The sequence below is a fragment of the Sparus aurata genome, chromosome 7, assembly GCF_900880675.1.
Source record: "Sparus aurata chromosome 7, fSpaAur1.1, whole genome shotgun sequence".
Lineage (NCBI taxonomy): Eukaryota > Metazoa > Chordata > Actinopteri > Spariformes > Sparidae > Sparus > Sparus aurata.
The window spans coordinates 22765207-22782159 of NC_044193.1; the positions used below are offsets into that span (position 1 = coordinate 22765207).

General features: G+C 39.3%; 1 protein-coding gene across 2 annotated transcripts; it reads left to right on the forward strand.

Moving 5' to 3' along the window:
• Positions 1-116: 116 nt before the first annotated feature.
• sgk2a (serum/glucocorticoid regulated kinase 2a) lies at positions 117-15731 on the forward strand. 2 transcript variants are annotated; one of them, XM_030424515.1, is made up of 13 exons: positions 117-2641; positions 4839-4907; positions 5650-5708; positions 6469-6526; positions 7328-7411; positions 9505-9636; positions 10657-10769; positions 10855-10891; positions 11033-11119; positions 11406-11501; positions 12260-12415; positions 12711-12800; positions 13042-15731. In XM_030424515.1, the coding sequence occupies exons 2-13, from the start codon at positions 4887-4889 to the stop codon at positions 13195-13197; spliced, it is 1089 nt and encodes a 362-aa protein (XP_030280375.1). In that variant the 5' UTR covers positions 117-2641; positions 4839-4886; the 3' UTR covers positions 13198-15731. The 2 variants fall into 2 exon arrangements, with proteins under 2 accessions (XP_030280375.1, XP_030280376.1); XM_030424516.1 differs by having other exon boundaries at positions 13046-15731.
• The last annotated feature ends 1222 nt before the right edge of the window (positions 15732-16953 follow it).

A 16953-nucleotide genomic window follows, 5' to 3' on the forward strand; every position in this document is an offset into this window, starting at 1 on the left:
CACACACGACACTTCCTCCGCAGGTGTGCCGTGTGCGCTATACTGTTGACTGTAAACTTACTTTGCTTGTATCACATCCCCCTATTCAGCATATTGTCGTCAACAGTCGGCCGTGGTGGTGACAACTCCCTTCATGCCCTTTCTGCTCCAACTGCTTTATCTGCTTGTTCCAGAAAAACTGGTGTCTCTGATCTCTTGATCCTGCAGGCAGACACCAAAATGAAAGTACTCACTGACTAGGCTTGTATATGTTTTATACAAGAAGGAACAGCACGTGTGTCGGGCTTATTTTTATCCTTTCAAAGGAAGATGCTCAGAAGACTGGAGACGTGCCTGCTCTGTAGCTTTCAAAGTAAAAGCATGTTTAGTCTCAGGAGTGGAAAACTTACACATGTCCCACTGAATCCATTCGAAAATGTGGTTTGCTTATTGTTATTTGATTTCACTGCGCATAATGATGTATGAACAGAGTGTAACGATAAACGAATGTTTTAACATTCCTCTGCTAAAGAGGGAAAGACTCCCAGTGCGCTCTTTAAATCATGTACATGCAAGTATGATTTCTTACACGATTTACACAACAGGGATACGGAAACCTGAAATCTCCAGCACATAAACACCCTTTTCAGTTATGTAGGGGGCATCTTTTGTCCAGCAGTTTGTGAAATGAAATGAAAAATATTTGCATATTCAGAGATTCTGGATTTTTCAACTAGTGCCCAATTGATACTGGTTTGGCCGATATTATCGGGCAATCTTAGCCTATCACAGATATACTGGCACCTGCGCACATGTTGTCCAACATGCGCCAATATGAAAACATTAGTTTTTTACAGGACATAATGCAGAAAAAGATGCTTTGAGTAATTTACAGGTATTAAATTCCCAGTGAAGCTTACTGTTTCAGTGCACTGATGTAATTTTAGACAGTTTATTGTAATTTTAGACAGTTTATTGTTTATTGTAAAATGTCCTGCATCTCTCACAAGTATTATAAGCATCTTATGTTTGATGACGGCATTTGAGAGATCATTGCGGAAAAACGTGTTTATAAGCAGATATAGGCTATTAATATCGGAATTGTTTTTACCCCCTAATATTGGCATCAGCTGCAAAAAAATAGTGTCAGTCGCAGACCTTGGTCAACAAGTGAAAATGAGTACATGTGCATTTAGAACATCTTAAATAGTTAATATAACTTTTTTTTTAAGTTGGCAGTAGGAGTGAAGCGTAAAGCTGCTCATCTGAAATGATGGTAAGCGCAGGATGAGTCACAACCTGAATATTTCGCAATATTTATATACATGTAATATTTTAAACACTGTCTATGTTTATGAAAAATAAATTTTTTTAATGTATCTTTATAAACTAAATCAGTTTTTCCAGCTTATAAACTAATATCTATCACTTTGTTTGATAAGAGTTGTTGGCTAACATTACAACATCATGTTCATGTCTTCAACAGGGGTGAGTTGACACATGATTACCTGAGAGCTGTATTCTCTTTTCATTAGTTAGCACACAGTAGTCCACAGGTCACATATGGTGCAAATGTATTGGGTTTTACAAATATGTTATTTCAGCTAATATGATAGTTTTCTTTCCTCCCTTCAAAGAGTTAAATGGGAAGATGAATACCACATGTGTCTGTGCATTAAGATAGCTACAGAGCTGGAGGGAACAGCTCACAGTTCAAAAACATGACTGTGACACCTCCAATGTTCACTAAGGACACAACTTGGAAGTTAAAAAAAGGTGTTTTATCAGCCTAGTTACGCTGGCTGTTTCTCAATAGTCTATGTTTCAATGCTAAGCTAGGTTAATTGCCCCCTAGCTCCAGCTTTGTAACTTTACTAAACCCACAGATGTCTCATCCCATCTTACCCTTGCAAAGAATAGGGAACGAGCATATTTCCCAAATTGCTGAAAAATTTCTTTTATACAGGCCTATGTAGAGTATGCTAATGTTAGCACTGTCTTACTAGCAGTAGGCTACATCAGTTACAGTAGCTAGTATGCATTAGAGGCTGACATTTGTTTGGGAATCCCACGGGTCACGGGATTTCCGCGGGATGGGAGTCATTTTACCAGGAGTGGGACGGGACAGTAATCTTTTTTAACTCTGGCCCGGGATTGGGACGGGACAAGATTTTTTTCTGTGGGAGTGGGACGGGACAGGAGTGAAAATCCACTCCCGTGTCACCCTCTAGTATGCATATGTCTGTGCACCAAATATATACGATCAAGACAAAATAAACGTCTACTGTCCCAAAAAAGCAATGGCTACGTTTTTTTTTATTTTGAAAGCCAATAGCAGTGCGGAAGTTAAATTATTTTGAAGTCTGGACAAACCAGTCGTCTGACACACACAAACACACACACACACACGCGCACACACACACAGAGTCACGGACAGTCTCCGCCTTATTTTGAAGCTCTGTAAGTTTGAATCTCTCTCTCTCTCTCTCTCTCTCTCTCTCTCTCTCTCTCTCTTCAAGTCGTCCTTCCTTCGTTAAAACCTGACCTGAGATCAGCTCCAGCAGTGATCCTCCTGCAGCTCCGTCTGCTCTGAGTTGAGACTCTCCTCAGTGTCCTGAGCCGAGCACACTGTCCGCACACTGAAACCATCCTCTGTACACAGGTGAGCAAACTGGACTGAGTTCACACTGATAACCACGAGTGTCTGTGCCTGTTTATTCCCGAATTAAAGAGATTGTTTTCACGTTGTTTATGTTGGGGGATAAAACACGTGCACGCATATCTGTAGATTATCACTTTGCTCCTGTTCAGTATTGTGTTGTTCCTAAAACTTGTCATGCTAATCTTTATTGTTAGTGGCAATATCGTGCTGCAGTGGTAAAATGTGAACATGTGTTCTTTAAAAGACATCTGAGACACCTGAGTTCATATTGACCTCAGGTTAATGATCTCCCTGTGATATAACTATTAGTTTATGCAGAGTTCAGGCTGGGATTGTTTTTATAGGTTTCTCGTCACGTTTTGTTCCTCTTTGAATCTGTGCCGAGAAACTCTGTTCACTGCCTCTCAGATCACTAACTTGTAGGTTTTCCCCTCTGTAATGAAAAGTCATGATGTCCTGGAGAAAGGCTCCGTAGTAACTGATCTGTGAGTTTATCTTTAATTTGTGGAGATTTTTGGAGCTCTGAGGAGTAAACCTTTGGACAGAGAACAGCTGTTTGAGTGTTGTCGCCTTTGGAAGATTACTGTGATTCCAAAAATGAATTATCAAAATGTATAATTGTTAAGTGTGTGATTATTATAAATACGTGCAGAGCAGACATATCCTCTCTGTATCTCTCTGTGCCTTTTATTTATGAGCAGTTTTTTGCTGTGACGTATTAAGTATCACATTTTTTATTTTCATTGTTTATTGAATTTCATATAAATTCAGTCCATATTTGTTTCCTATGTAGTTCCTATAGAGTATTTTGCAACACTGCTGTAACCATAGGTGCAACTTTGTAAAGTGGACAATTTATAGATAATGTATAGCTTAGCACAGCAGACAGTGAGGCTTTAATTCATGCAGTATTTCTGTGAGAACAGTAAGCAGTCAGCATTAATATAGTACACATACATTAATCTGCAACCGGGAGAATAACTTGTTAAAAGCACAGCTCAAGTTGGAAAGTGTTTAGTCAGTCAGTGTTTGATCGTGAATCTTCCCCCGGAGTTAAAACTAAACATACACACTTATTTATTGTTAAATTTTGACACAAGGTTCTCCAGATAGTTATTAATCTCCAAATATTATGAGTAAAAGAGAGCCAATTCAGCCAATTCTGATGTAATCTTAATAAAATCAGGATGTTGTTGTTGACGTAGCTGGTTTGATTTAATGAAGGTCCGCACATGACGACTTTATGAAACGTCAGGAACTGCAGTCAGCCTGACAGACAAAAATGTTGGAACACAAAACTCCAACACACCGTCCTCGTCACTTTTAATTACAAAGAAATTACACACATCTTCATCAGGTTACAATCTGTGTACTGAATTGTGTTTGTTTTGTTTTCCGGATAGTGTGCAGGAGGTTTTTAGTTCTAATTTTGTCGACGCGTGGTCTTCTCTGATTGGTCCGTCCACAGGTGTGATGTGTGATGAAAAATTTGATCAATCGTCTTTATGTCTATTAACAATAGAGCATGACTGATACTGGGTTTTGGAGCTGATGCCAATAAATATATATGTATGTACATACAGTAACAGAGGCCGTATATTTGACAGTTTTTTAACTTTAAACTTTATTGTCCAAAATGTTATTAGTGAACTAAAACAGTAACCTTCAAATTAATGCGCTACCTAAGCATCATTTTCAAAAGTCACCATAAGGTGAATCATCAAAGTTTAGGTAGAAGGTTAGGGCCGTGTTTGCCTGAGATCTGGGTCAGATTAGTTTAGGCAGACTGTCAGTGAATGTAAGTGAATGTATCATGTCTTCTGAAATGATGGAAACACAACTGTGTGTGAGACCTTGGTCAACCCGTATGTTTTGACAGATATGACAATGACACAACAATATTTACAATGTAAACGTGTTCACTGTTACACTCTCTACACACACACACACACACACACACACACGCAGGATATGAACACAGTTCCCAGTGTTGTTCCAGCATCTTGCTCCTTAAAACTAGAACTACCAGCTCTTCTTGTTCTTACTGAGGTCAGCAGTGGAATAGGAAACACACACGCATGAACACACACACAACGGAAGCTTCTTCTGAGTGCGGGCTCGCGGGGATAAATGTTATCTCTGAAATGAGAAGAGGTTGACTGGATCCCCTGAACACCTCCTCTCCTCTCTCTCACAGGTTCAGTCAGACACTGATGCTGGATCTCTGGTGGGAGTGGAATGGTTAATGGCCATGGCGCACTGTAATGTGAGTAACTAACTTCTTTAAAATTTTGTACACAGACAACCACTGTGTTGTGCTTGGCCTGATGCCTTTTATTTATTTATTTTTTATTTGGGCTGTCTAATCATGTGAGCGAGGATCTGCCTACAGCAAAGTTTCAAAATCCAATTTTTAAGAAAAGGTCAATTGTTTATTAAATGTCTGCGGCGGCCTATCATCAGCAACTCGTCAGGGATGTGTGTTTGTTAGTGCTGTTGTTCCCCCAACAAGATTTGCGATAATAGGCCATGTATGTAACATTACACGAGTCAGGAAAGGCAGCCACACTGTGATCGAGTAATGTCATGGAACATTAATTATATCCAACAGATGACGAAGTTCTTTAATTACACAGTAATCATGCAGCAGTGTGACACAGACAAAAAGCCTCATGTTTTTAATCTTGTTTACTGAGACTGATTTTTACTGATTTGTGCTCATGCTCTAATTAGAATACACGTATTTTATATAAAATTGTTGTTTGAGCCAGAGGATATTAAGATGTTTTCATATTGGTAAAGCTTTTTCAGCATGGACATAAAACCTTTTTTAAAAAAAAATAGCATTTACTACTGTGTACTTGCCTGCTGATGATGATGAATTGTGTGAGTGAATGAATGTTTTTAAATACAAGTTCTCCATGGTTTATATATTTATTTAGATAAGTGAATGTAAAGTGTTTTATTCCTTTTGCTAATTTGTGGTTTGTTTGTTTTTTGTCCTCCAGCTGCGGTCACCATCCTCTTCTCATGATGATGTCAACCTGGGACCTTCAGCAAATCCACAGTCAGTGACATTTAGATCTTTTTATGTCGTACAAAGAGGAATTCATTTTGATGCACAACTTAATGTATTGTCAGTGTTCTGGATCAGGTATTTTGAGACAATCTTGTGCTTTAAGTCAGTAAAAATACCACAAACAGCATCTTTACAGATTGATATAGCCTACAATTTTTTGAATTTCATGCATCAAAATACAGATTCCTTAAAGGAGGAGTTTACCCCAAATGAAAATTCAGTAATTATCTACTCACCCTCATTCTGATGGGAATTCAGGTAAAGTTATGTGGTCCACAAAAAAAACCAACAACATACAATGGCTCCTTGCAGCTCTCTGGAAGCCCAGACAACCGAAACAGATCTGAAAAGACGTTATTTACACACGTTTTAAAGCCAAGCCCGAGCTAAAAGCGCTAACGTGCACTCAACCCTGCGTGCATGGAGGGTTTCAGTAATGTCTTTTCAAATCCGTTAGATTGGGAGACTTGGATTACACCAGGAGAGCACTATGGAGTCATTTTAGAACAAGTCCCCGTCTCCTTCAGCTGTTTAGGAGAATGCTGAGACACTGTTTTGCTATGAAGCTCCAGAAATGTTTTGTGGACTACGAAACATTACCCGACCCTCCATCCGGTCAATTTTGACATATTTCTGGTAGCTTTTCCACCTTTGGTAAGCTATTACAAGTAAAGTGCATCAGAGGTTAATTTTGTCTCCCAGTGCAACACAATGCATTTATTAGATCCCTCTCCTTTTCTTGTTTCAGTGCCAGACCCACTGACTTTGACTTCTTGGCTGTCATTGGCAAAGGGACCTTTGGAAAGGTAACACTGAACAATTACTTATTTATCTATTGATCTCTTATGGTTGCATATATCTTGTATTTTTCTGTCAGCCGTTTCCTTATTGTAACTCATTCAGGTCACATATGCACCAAACAGGGACTCCTCAGCGAAAGCTGTTATAGGCTAGATTTACATGACGTGATGTGATGAATAACCCTGATATACCCTGAATTAATGGTAGGTCACAGAGATTAAGAGTTACTCTCTCCGCTGATCTAATTAGAGCAGCGATTTCATTGTACTGACCTTGTTCCTGACAGAGGAGAGAGAGAGAGAGAGAGAGAGAGAGAGAGAGAGAGAGAGATAGTGAGCTGTTGCTGACATTGCAGACAGGGTCACAGAGAGTCTACCTGCTGACTGCTGTCTGATCAAAATGTGCTGCCTGCTTCATGAATCATTAACTTTCCATTCCACGGAGGCCTCTTAAGGTTACCTCCACATCATAACAGCAAAATACTATAAATGAAGCAGCGGCAGAGGAGTGTGTCACAGAAGGAAGGCTATGAAGTCTTAACGATTACTTTCCTTTGTCGTCAAGGTTTTGTATTTCTACGTAAGAAGTCATGTTGATAATGTTTCTACTGGCCACAGGGCGATGTCAGAGCCATTTTTTTTTCTTTGTATCAACACACTACTCAGATATCCCAGTATCATCTGTTTCCACAGCTCACATATCTGTGCTGTGTGCGCTGTTCTCAGAGGGCCATGATGTAATGTGCCGGGATAGTGGCGCACGCTGTGTTTACCAAACAAGCCGCTAACAAACAAACCTTCATGCAGGTCCTGCTCGCCAAGCTAAAGGCCGACAACAAATTCTACGCCGTCAAAGTGCTGCAGAAGAAAGTCATCCTGAAGAAAAAAGAGGTGGGCTCCGCTGTAAAGAACATTTTGTCCGGTTTTTCGTGACAGCTGTTCCTCTCTGGCCTCGTGATTTTTGTCTATAAACTCTGTTAGATGATAGAGGAGAGTTTTGATTTACAGAAATGAAAATGAGGCCCTCAGCATGATCACAAGTGATTAAGCAGGCATCACTTATAGAGATGAGAAAATGAACATAGATAAATAAATGTCGAACTGCACTGTGGTCTGCGGTCCCAGGCTGACGCAGATGAAGGTGGAAGATGTCTCGGAGCTAGCCAGGAGGAAAAGTGTGTGCGAGTATCTTTGAGTGTTATTAGTAAACAGTGTTTTTGACCCAGCAACATGATCTGAATCTTATCTAATCTACAGCTTGTTCTGTGCAAAGGACAGATTTTACAACACCTAGAAAACAAACTGAGCAACCTCTCGGAGAGGATATCTGATCAAACACGCTCGTCACTCGTTTCATTTGGAGTGTTTGCTTCTGCTTAAGTGGAAGTTGTGTTTATGAAAGAGACGGTTGGTGCGTTACCTTCTTCTCTTTACGTGTTTCTGTAACTTTCTGGAGCTTCTGCGGGACTTCTAAGTCCAAGACCTCTGATGAATATGGTGACCTGAGCCTCGTTAAACGTGACATATGTCCTTTTAATGTTTCCTGACTGAGTCATTGTGGGTGGGTCAGACTCTCGTGTCCTTTAGTTTTGCAAAACACATTCTCTCGCTCACTGGCAAGTTATTTCCCTCAGACCTAACAGCAGCCAACATTATTTAGACTGTCATTGCACACCAAAACTCTCAATTAGCACCCAGACGAATACTTTCTCTTCAGATGTTGTGAAACTTTTGTGGCACATCATACCTTTAAATTGAGGAAGTAATTAAAAACAAACATTGTTGAACAATAAAAATAACTATTGAATTATACATAGAAAAATTGTGTAGTGTGCACAAATCCACAGTTTATTTGCCATATGTGATCACACTATTATTATTTTACTTTATATTTGTAGATAAAGCAAGAAAAGGCAACATAATCTAAAGAGTACTGAAGTGTGCTCACTCACACTGAAGGTGATACTAAAAAATTAAAATACAGCATGTACTGTATATTCGTACTACATGTGCTAAAATAGCCTACTGCAGATTGAACTGTGTCCCACAAACCATATCAAATACCCTTCAACATAAACAGTCTGTGTTCAGTAAAATGTGCCTTCTGTTTGCTGGGTGTGTTCGTGGGATTTGATCTCGTCATCACCGTCTAACTCTGAGGTCTTTTCACTGATCACGTTAGAGTTTTGCAGTTCTCTGTCACACAAGAGAGAATACAGAGAGAAGCAGACGTAGTTTTCTCATAATGCCGCTTTGTTTCCTCTTATTCCCCTCACACGCCCCTCCCTTGTGACTCGTCTCGTCTCCTCTCATGTCCCTTGTGACTCTTTCCTCTGACTCGTCTCCTTATTGCTGCCTGCTCTGTCTGCTCATCCTCCACCTTCTTCCTCAGCTTCTTTCCGTCTCCAACGCGCATCTCCAGTCTCTTCTTCAACGCAGGCATTGCTCATTCTTTCCTCTAATTAAATACGATTATATGTATGTTTTTGTCCAGGAGCGTGCCTTCACACACACACACACACACACACACAGTAACCTTACTAGAGTTAAACAAGGATTTTGCCGTTCTCTTAAAGCATGTTTCGTACACTATACAGCAGAAAGGAACAGGAAAAGCAAGGTGATGAAAGCCACGAACCATATGATAAGTACAGTACATGAAGAATCAAAACAAGCCTTTGAACTTCAGGTTGTCATGAAAAATCCAGGAAATCATCCACGGAAAACTTTCAAATTTCCTGCACACTTCCTGTCTTTTATTGTTCAATGTTTTTTTTAGATCTCTTGCTCTCGGGGCCGACAATTGTTATGTATCCTGTGACACTGGGACATACGCAAGTTTTTCTTTTCATGGGATAATTAAATGTGTCATTTAAGGTTTTTAGCAAAAACAATGCATTTGTGTGTGAGAAGCAAACAACCAGACCACTCTTTTCCCCAAATCAACTTAGTTTCCAACTTATTTTTCTCTTTTCCCTCCTTAGCAAAAGAACATCATGGCAGAGAGAAACGTGCTGCTGAAGAGTCTGAAACATCCATTTCTAGTTCGGCTCCACTACTCCTTCCAGACTCCAGAGAAGCTCTACTTTGTCCTGGATTATGTGAATGGGGGAGAGGTATGTGTCTTAAACGGAGCAGATAAATAAAGAAAGAAAGCTGCTTTTTGGTGAATTCTTTCGAGGCCTATCTGAAATGAGCTGAGTCTTAGTACAGATAGAAATAGGCCGCAACAGATTGGCCCTATGACCTCACATTTATTGGTTGTGTTAACCATGTTTGTTTTCAGATAGTAGATGTTTCCTATAATAAAGGGCAGCGTCTACCACTATATTAAGACTGTGTAGACTTTACAAGGTGTCATATGCTTTAACTGCACATAGATCAATTAGTAACATGCTGCAACACTTTTTTGAGAGACATTATTAGTAGCATTACTGCTATCACCAACAAGATGCTACTAAGTATCTGTTCTAACTGTCTGTTTGCTGTTTCCCCCTGGTTCCAGTTTTTATGCTGAGCTAGGCTCACCAGCTGCCAGCTGCACAGACATGACAGTGGTATCGTGTAAAAATACTACACCTGACATATTTAACTATTTTCTAAAATAAATCCCTGGGCAAACAACTTCATGAATAGTGTTTGATTTTATTTTATTGTGGCGGGGTTGTAGTTTTAAGGGTTATTTGTGTCAAGTCCACATTGTAGTGAACTGAAGTAAAAACCTGTTTCACCATTTTATTCTTGTACATTTTGTTTCCTTGTTGTTCAACTCGGACACATCAGGCTGCACTGTAACGACGTCTTAATAAGTAATCCTTTAATTACTCATGTCAGATAAAATCAGACTTAGCTCGCCAGCGTGCAGCCAACAATTGATTTTTAAAACCTTTGCTGTGTTTTTGTTCTACCTGGCGTTTTAACCCAGACTCTGGTTGAAAGTATTTTTTTAATGAATGTTTCGTTTGTAAAATGATCTCTCCTGGGTTTCATCGCACAGTCTGTCAGTTTGCATGTTTCTTCATTCCTCAATTCTCTCTCCACTAACAACTCATTTTTAAGTTTCTCCCTCCATTCTCTCCATGTTCCCTCCTTCCATCCGTCCACTCACCTTTCTCTCTCCTCCTGTCTCTCTGTAGTTGTTCTTCCACCTGCAAAGAGAGAGGTGTTTCTCAGAGCCCAGAGCCAGGTTCTACACAGCCGAGGTAGCGAGCGCTATCGGCTATCTCCACTCTCTCAACATCGTTTACAGGTCAGACTTTTATTCATTAAAAATACAGTAAATCCACAGATGTTGCTCTCTGTCTTGACTGTCTTCATGCTCGTGTCTGCTGCAGAGATCTGAAGCCAGAGAATATCCTCTTAGACTGTCAGGTGAGTCCAGTTCTACACATTTGTTTCTGTAAACATCAACTCCTCCATATGTTCAGGTCTTCATTGTATTGTATTGTATTTTATTGAATTATTGTGTGACTGACATGTAAGTGAGTTCTTGCTTGTGTTCTGTGTGTGCAGGGCCATGTGGTGCTGACAGATTTTGGGCTGTGCAAAGAAGGTGTAGAACCAGAGGGAACTACGTCGACTTTCTGTGGGACTCCAGAAGTGAGTGGGAAGTAAACAGGAAAAGGACATTATTTATTGCAGTAAAACATACTGTATATAACACATGATTTGTTTTAGTTTGGTTTTTTAAAACTCTAAGATAGTATGTGACGACTCAACAGTAACAGTATTTTTTAATAGGAATTGTTGACTTGCAGTTTAGTTTTTAAAAATCCAGCTGTAGAGAGATGATTTGTCCATGAGGTTTAGCTTTGTTTCCTCTTTTTTTTACTTTTCAACTTTTCTATCTCTTTCTACATGTTTTTCTGTCTGTGTCTGTCTGCAGTACTTGGCACCAGAGGTTCTTCGTAAGGAGCCTTACGACAGGACAGTGGACTGGTGGTGCCTGGGAGCAGTGCTCTATGAAATGATCTACAGCTTGGTATGTCTGTTTGTGTCTGGCTTATTTGTACGTTATCCTCTTGGAAACTTCTTCATATGAGACTACAAAAGAGTAAATCTTGCATGCCAAGTTGACACAAACACTGAGGGGTGGTGCTAAAGGAAATAGAATAAAATAGAATAGAAAAGGCTCAGCCTCTAGAGATTAAAGAATGTGCTCAGGAAATTTCACAGCAATCTGCCAGTAAGATTTCAATATTTCTTGCCGGATGGCAGAGCCAAGGGAGGCAAGTACAGAGAATCGTTAATATGTTAAGATTCATCATCCTCATAATTATTCGCAATAAACTGTAACAGAAGATTGGCAATCAGTATCTGTGCAACTTGGTTTAGAAAGACTCTCAACAACTGTTGGATGGATTGCCATGAAATTTTGTACATAACTCATGGTCCCCAGAGGAAAAATCCTTTTGTCTTCTGGTGATCCTTTGACGCCACCAACAGTTAATATATGTGGTTTCAAGTGAAATATCCAGCCAACTAGTAGATGGATTGCCATGAAATTTTGTGCAGACAATCATGCTCCCCTCGGGATGAACTGTAATCTTTTAAAGCAAACTTTTCCTCTAACCATTAGGGCAAAATGTGACCAAAAACCAGCAAAATATTATCACATTCCCATCAGCTCTGTGTTTTAGTGTTAATTAGCATATGTTACTATATGTATATTTTAAATATATATGTTTAATTGGATGGTATCATTTTATACTCTTGTTAGAGCTGATCCCTCTGCTTCAGCCTCCTTTCTACAGCCGTGACGTTGGTGAAATGTACGATGGGATCCTCCACAAACCGCTGCCGCTGCCTCCAGGGAAGTCTGAAGCCGTCACTTCTCTGCTGGTGGGTCTTCTACAGAAGGATCAGCACAGACGCCTCGGGGCCATTGCCGACTTTGTGAGTGGGTTATATTTAAAAAACAGTTTCAGATGGTTTCCCACACAAGAAATAAGCCTTGTCTTAGACAAAGGATGTTTTTCAATGGACTCCTCCAATAAATTTGGCTTAGTCACGCCCGCTGGTTTGGGTCTTTTCTGAGAACAGATCTGTACCCAGTGCCTCCGAGAAGATTGCAAAGATAATTGTACAAACATTTATTGAAGTTTCAGTTGGTCCTCATGAATGTGTTTGAATTCTTAATCATTTATGCAGTATAGCACACATGTATAACTTTTCTTTCTTTTATTTATAGTTAGAAATAAAGAACCACACCTTTTTCTCTCCAATCAACTGGGACGACCTTTACCACAAGAGAATCACTCCTCCTTACAACCCCAATGTGGTGAGTTGTTTCAGGCTGACTGTAAATCTTTTGTCAGCTGTGCGTGTGACCTCTAGACGTCTGTGCACACCTGTACTATATCCAAATATCGAATATCCCCTCTTCACTCATTTACCTTCAACACATTTTCCAGTGGCACCAGCCAAGAGAACCACCGAACTGCATTTTCTAAACCTGAGTGACTTTGCATATTTTCTCAAATCCCGTAATCCTCACTTACATAAATTGTCTCATCTGTCAGAAAGGCCCAGCTGACACTCAGCATATTGATCCAGAGTTCACCAGAGAAATGGTTCCTAGCTCGGTGAGTCGGACCCCAGAGTTCAACGCCAGCACGAGCTCCAGCAACGCCTTCAATGGATTCTCTTTTGTCGCCACAGACGACAGCTTTCTGTGAGGCGGGAGCTGACTGTTCAAATGTTTCAAAAGGGGGAATAGTTTAATAGAGCTCCTTGAGTACCACTGCAGAAATCCCACATGCTGTCTATCGTTTTTTCGACAACTGAAGGGATTTCCTGAGGGTCCAGCAGAGAGGGAGCGCGCCTGCGGTCGAGACAGTTAAGGTTAAAATATGTAAAACTTTTTTTTTCTTAAAGATGCGGTTCAAATTATATTTATTCCATTAATTTGCAATGGAATAAAGAGGCTGGAATTATGTAAAAGATGTGTTTTATAATTCCTTTGTGGACAGACATGATCATACTGTATTTTGTCTGAAAAGAAAAAGTAAACATAATGTTGTCTTCCTGTGTAAATCCAAACTTCGGGCTCTAATTTCCTGACATAGTGCACAGATGTAAGCACAAGCAAGATGTCCAGGCACAAACGCACATTTTTTGCAGTTTTGGTGACATAGGGCATTGAGGCAAAACTGGCTTAACCGGGCACATCTGGACACAACATGGGAGCTGGATTGAATACATCATTATCTAACCAATCATGTGAGCTTGTCCCTTCTAAATCTTCATCTCATTTCAAAGCAGCAACAGGTGAAACAGACAGAGAGGATCATCCCCAATGTTAATATACATCAACCTAAATATGGCAGCTGATGTTTAGAGTTGTTCAAACATTTAATATAGGCTGAATAATCAAACATGTAAACTCTTTGTTATCTTTGTGATTAATTGTAAGAATCTTCCTCAGTCACATTGAAAAAACAGTATTTTGATGCACATCAATCTGCAGAAGCCTAGCCAGTGTGAAACTTGTGGTTTTGAAGAGCTATGATGCCATCATATGCGGTCACATCAGACGCAAAAAAATAGACTTGTGCCTGAGTAAAATTGCATACAAACTGTGTTTGCTTTAAACCTTCAGGACTAGTAAATCCTGTTGTGTTGTGTTGTGATCTCACTATTCTTGTATTAATAGAATACAGATCTGAGTGAAAACATTTATTTTGTGAACACGAACATAATGATAATCTCTGGGTTCACCAGTTTACTGAAACTGGTGACATCCAGAAAACCAAGATAAAAAGTACAGTACAATTTTTGCATTTTAACATCAGTCATCAATACACAATCTATGTTTTGTCTCATTGATATGATATGCAGAGGGAAATGGTCCATTAGTGAGATGACTGGCAGCCACTAATGGATTTTACACTGTTTTTAGTTTATACAAGTAAACGGCTGCATTTCTGGTGGCAATAGATTCCTGTGCAGTATACGTCTCCCAAACTGCACTTTGAAATCTTTGTTATAAACTTTGTAAAGTTCACAAGATGGCACTGATTCTCGAGTGCAAAGAGAGCTGAAGCTTTCAGTCAGCAGAAGTGCATGAAGTGACAAACTAATGATAAAATATTGACCAATATGGGTTTTTTCTTCATAAAGGACTACATTTTTAAAAAATCACGTGAAAAAACTGCTAAAAGTAAATATTAAACATTAAAGTAATATGATATATAACATGGTATTGATGCACCTGATGTGAGACAGAAGCTCTCTGTCCTCTCAACAGTGGCCTTGTTTGTTTATGGAAATTATAACAGAGTGTCAGAAATGAATGTGTAGATGATGCACTGATGTTAAAAATGCTCCACGTAGCACCTTTTGAGAGTCAACCTCACCTCAATGTGGACGTTATGGCTGTTTATTCTGTGCACTGTGGTTTTGTTTTCTATATTTGAACTGAGAAACTCCTCAAAGTATGTTTGTCCATAGATCAGTTTAGCCTGCAGACAGCTAACAGTTATACAGAATTTAAATTAGTTTTGTTTCGTGCTAGAACAGTTAATGTTCTATTGAAAATATTCTATGCAACATCTGTAAATATACAGTAGCAGCTTGTACTGTACTAATGTGATTATATGAATGTGAACCATGTAGTGCCTTTCTGCTCTGGAAATGAAGTCTGTGTGTTTAATGGTGCTTAACGTTTGGTAATGATGGGTGAAACACTTGTACATTTTGTTTTTACAATCTCATGTATATACATACTTAAAGTCTTGTTTGTACATCCGACATGAATGAAGCTCTTCTCTTTCAATTCCTGAACAATGTACGCCTCTTTTTATCTCCTTAAAACGCTGTTGGTTGTGTTTAAGCTTTAAATTGACAGAATACTGTATCAGATGCTTTTCTATGAAGCCAGATAAGCTAGCAGGGAAATAACTCATCTTGTCCTTGAAACAACAGCTTTAATTTCGTCTTCGTAATGGTCTAAATCATTAATGGAAAAGGCTGCTTTCACCCTCCTCGTTCACCATTTGCCTTCTACGACTTTGACCATGCGTGTCATGCTGTTGTTGCCTGACTGATCCTGTAAACAGAGAGGTTGATGTGAAAGACTGTAAGGTCACGCTGCCAGCAGCAGCGTCTTGGGCTGATGCCAGCTGAAGCAAAACAAATCCTGTGCTGCGTACGTGTGTTTGTATGTGTGTACAGAGGAAACGTGTTAATAAATCAAAGAGCTGTCAAAACATTTACATGTGCTTTTTTGGATGTGCCGTTAAAGATGTGTACATAACAGAAATAATGTATTTTTTCTGTAATAGACCAATTAAAGACCATCTTGTAAATGTTGTAAAATCACTGCATCTTTGTGATGACCTGGGTGAACTTTGCTGAGATAAATAGATAGATAGATGGATAGATAGATAGATAGATAGATAGAAATCACAACTAATAACAGAAATTAAAAATGGCTCAATGCGGAATATAAGAATAATACATGTCATACAACATACACACTTGCCAAAAATGTAGATATATCAGATATAAATGTATACATCTATAAAATAATCAATACTGACAATTTGGTAAACTATGCATGTGTGTGTGTTACCAGCATAGTTGCCAAACTGTATTCATCTGTGTATGCTGCTAACAGAACATGGGAGGGATTACTGAACCCAAAACAAACACACACTCAGCAGGTAACACTGCTGTTCATTTTGTGTACACGAGAGAAGCAGCTTAACTCTTTGATGCTTGCACAGGTTTGTGTATTTTGTGTGTGTTCAATTGTATCATTTCATCTTCATGAATGTTAATACATGCTAAATCTGCGTGCATGCAATGTAAACACTGTGCATCAGTAAATGTGTCTTTGTTTTCATCTGTGTTTCATTTGGAATTGGTGCTGGATCATTTGAAATCATTTTAATTTCCTGTTTCCTTAATTTAAAAGCATTCTGGTAAACTGAGCACTACTGAACAAGACATAGTTCAGTAACGGTGACTCAGATGTATACACATCTGACGGACAACATTGTGCAACTTGGTGGAGGCAACATGCGGACTAGAGGTGAGCAGACAATTGTTCAAAGGTCCTTTGGCACCGAATTTTTTTCATTCCACATACACACTGACTCTCCACACTTGAACTTGGCACCAGTCACGATACTAATGCCTGTCATCACTGATAATTGTTCGACCACTCTGATTAATCTGAACACACATCACAGCCCCAAACTTCAAAGTCAACTGTGATGCATCGGTTTGACACATGATATTGTGACAGAGTAGCCGACTACCACTAGCACCACCTTTTGGCTTGATGTTGCTGGTTTGTCATCTCTGTTGCGATGGCTGTTTTGACCCTCTGTCATTAAATCTTATCAGTTTTTTTTTTTATCACTTCTCTTTTATGTTTATCTTACACTCACTTAAACCAGCAGAGACTCATTTATTTGGATTTTTCC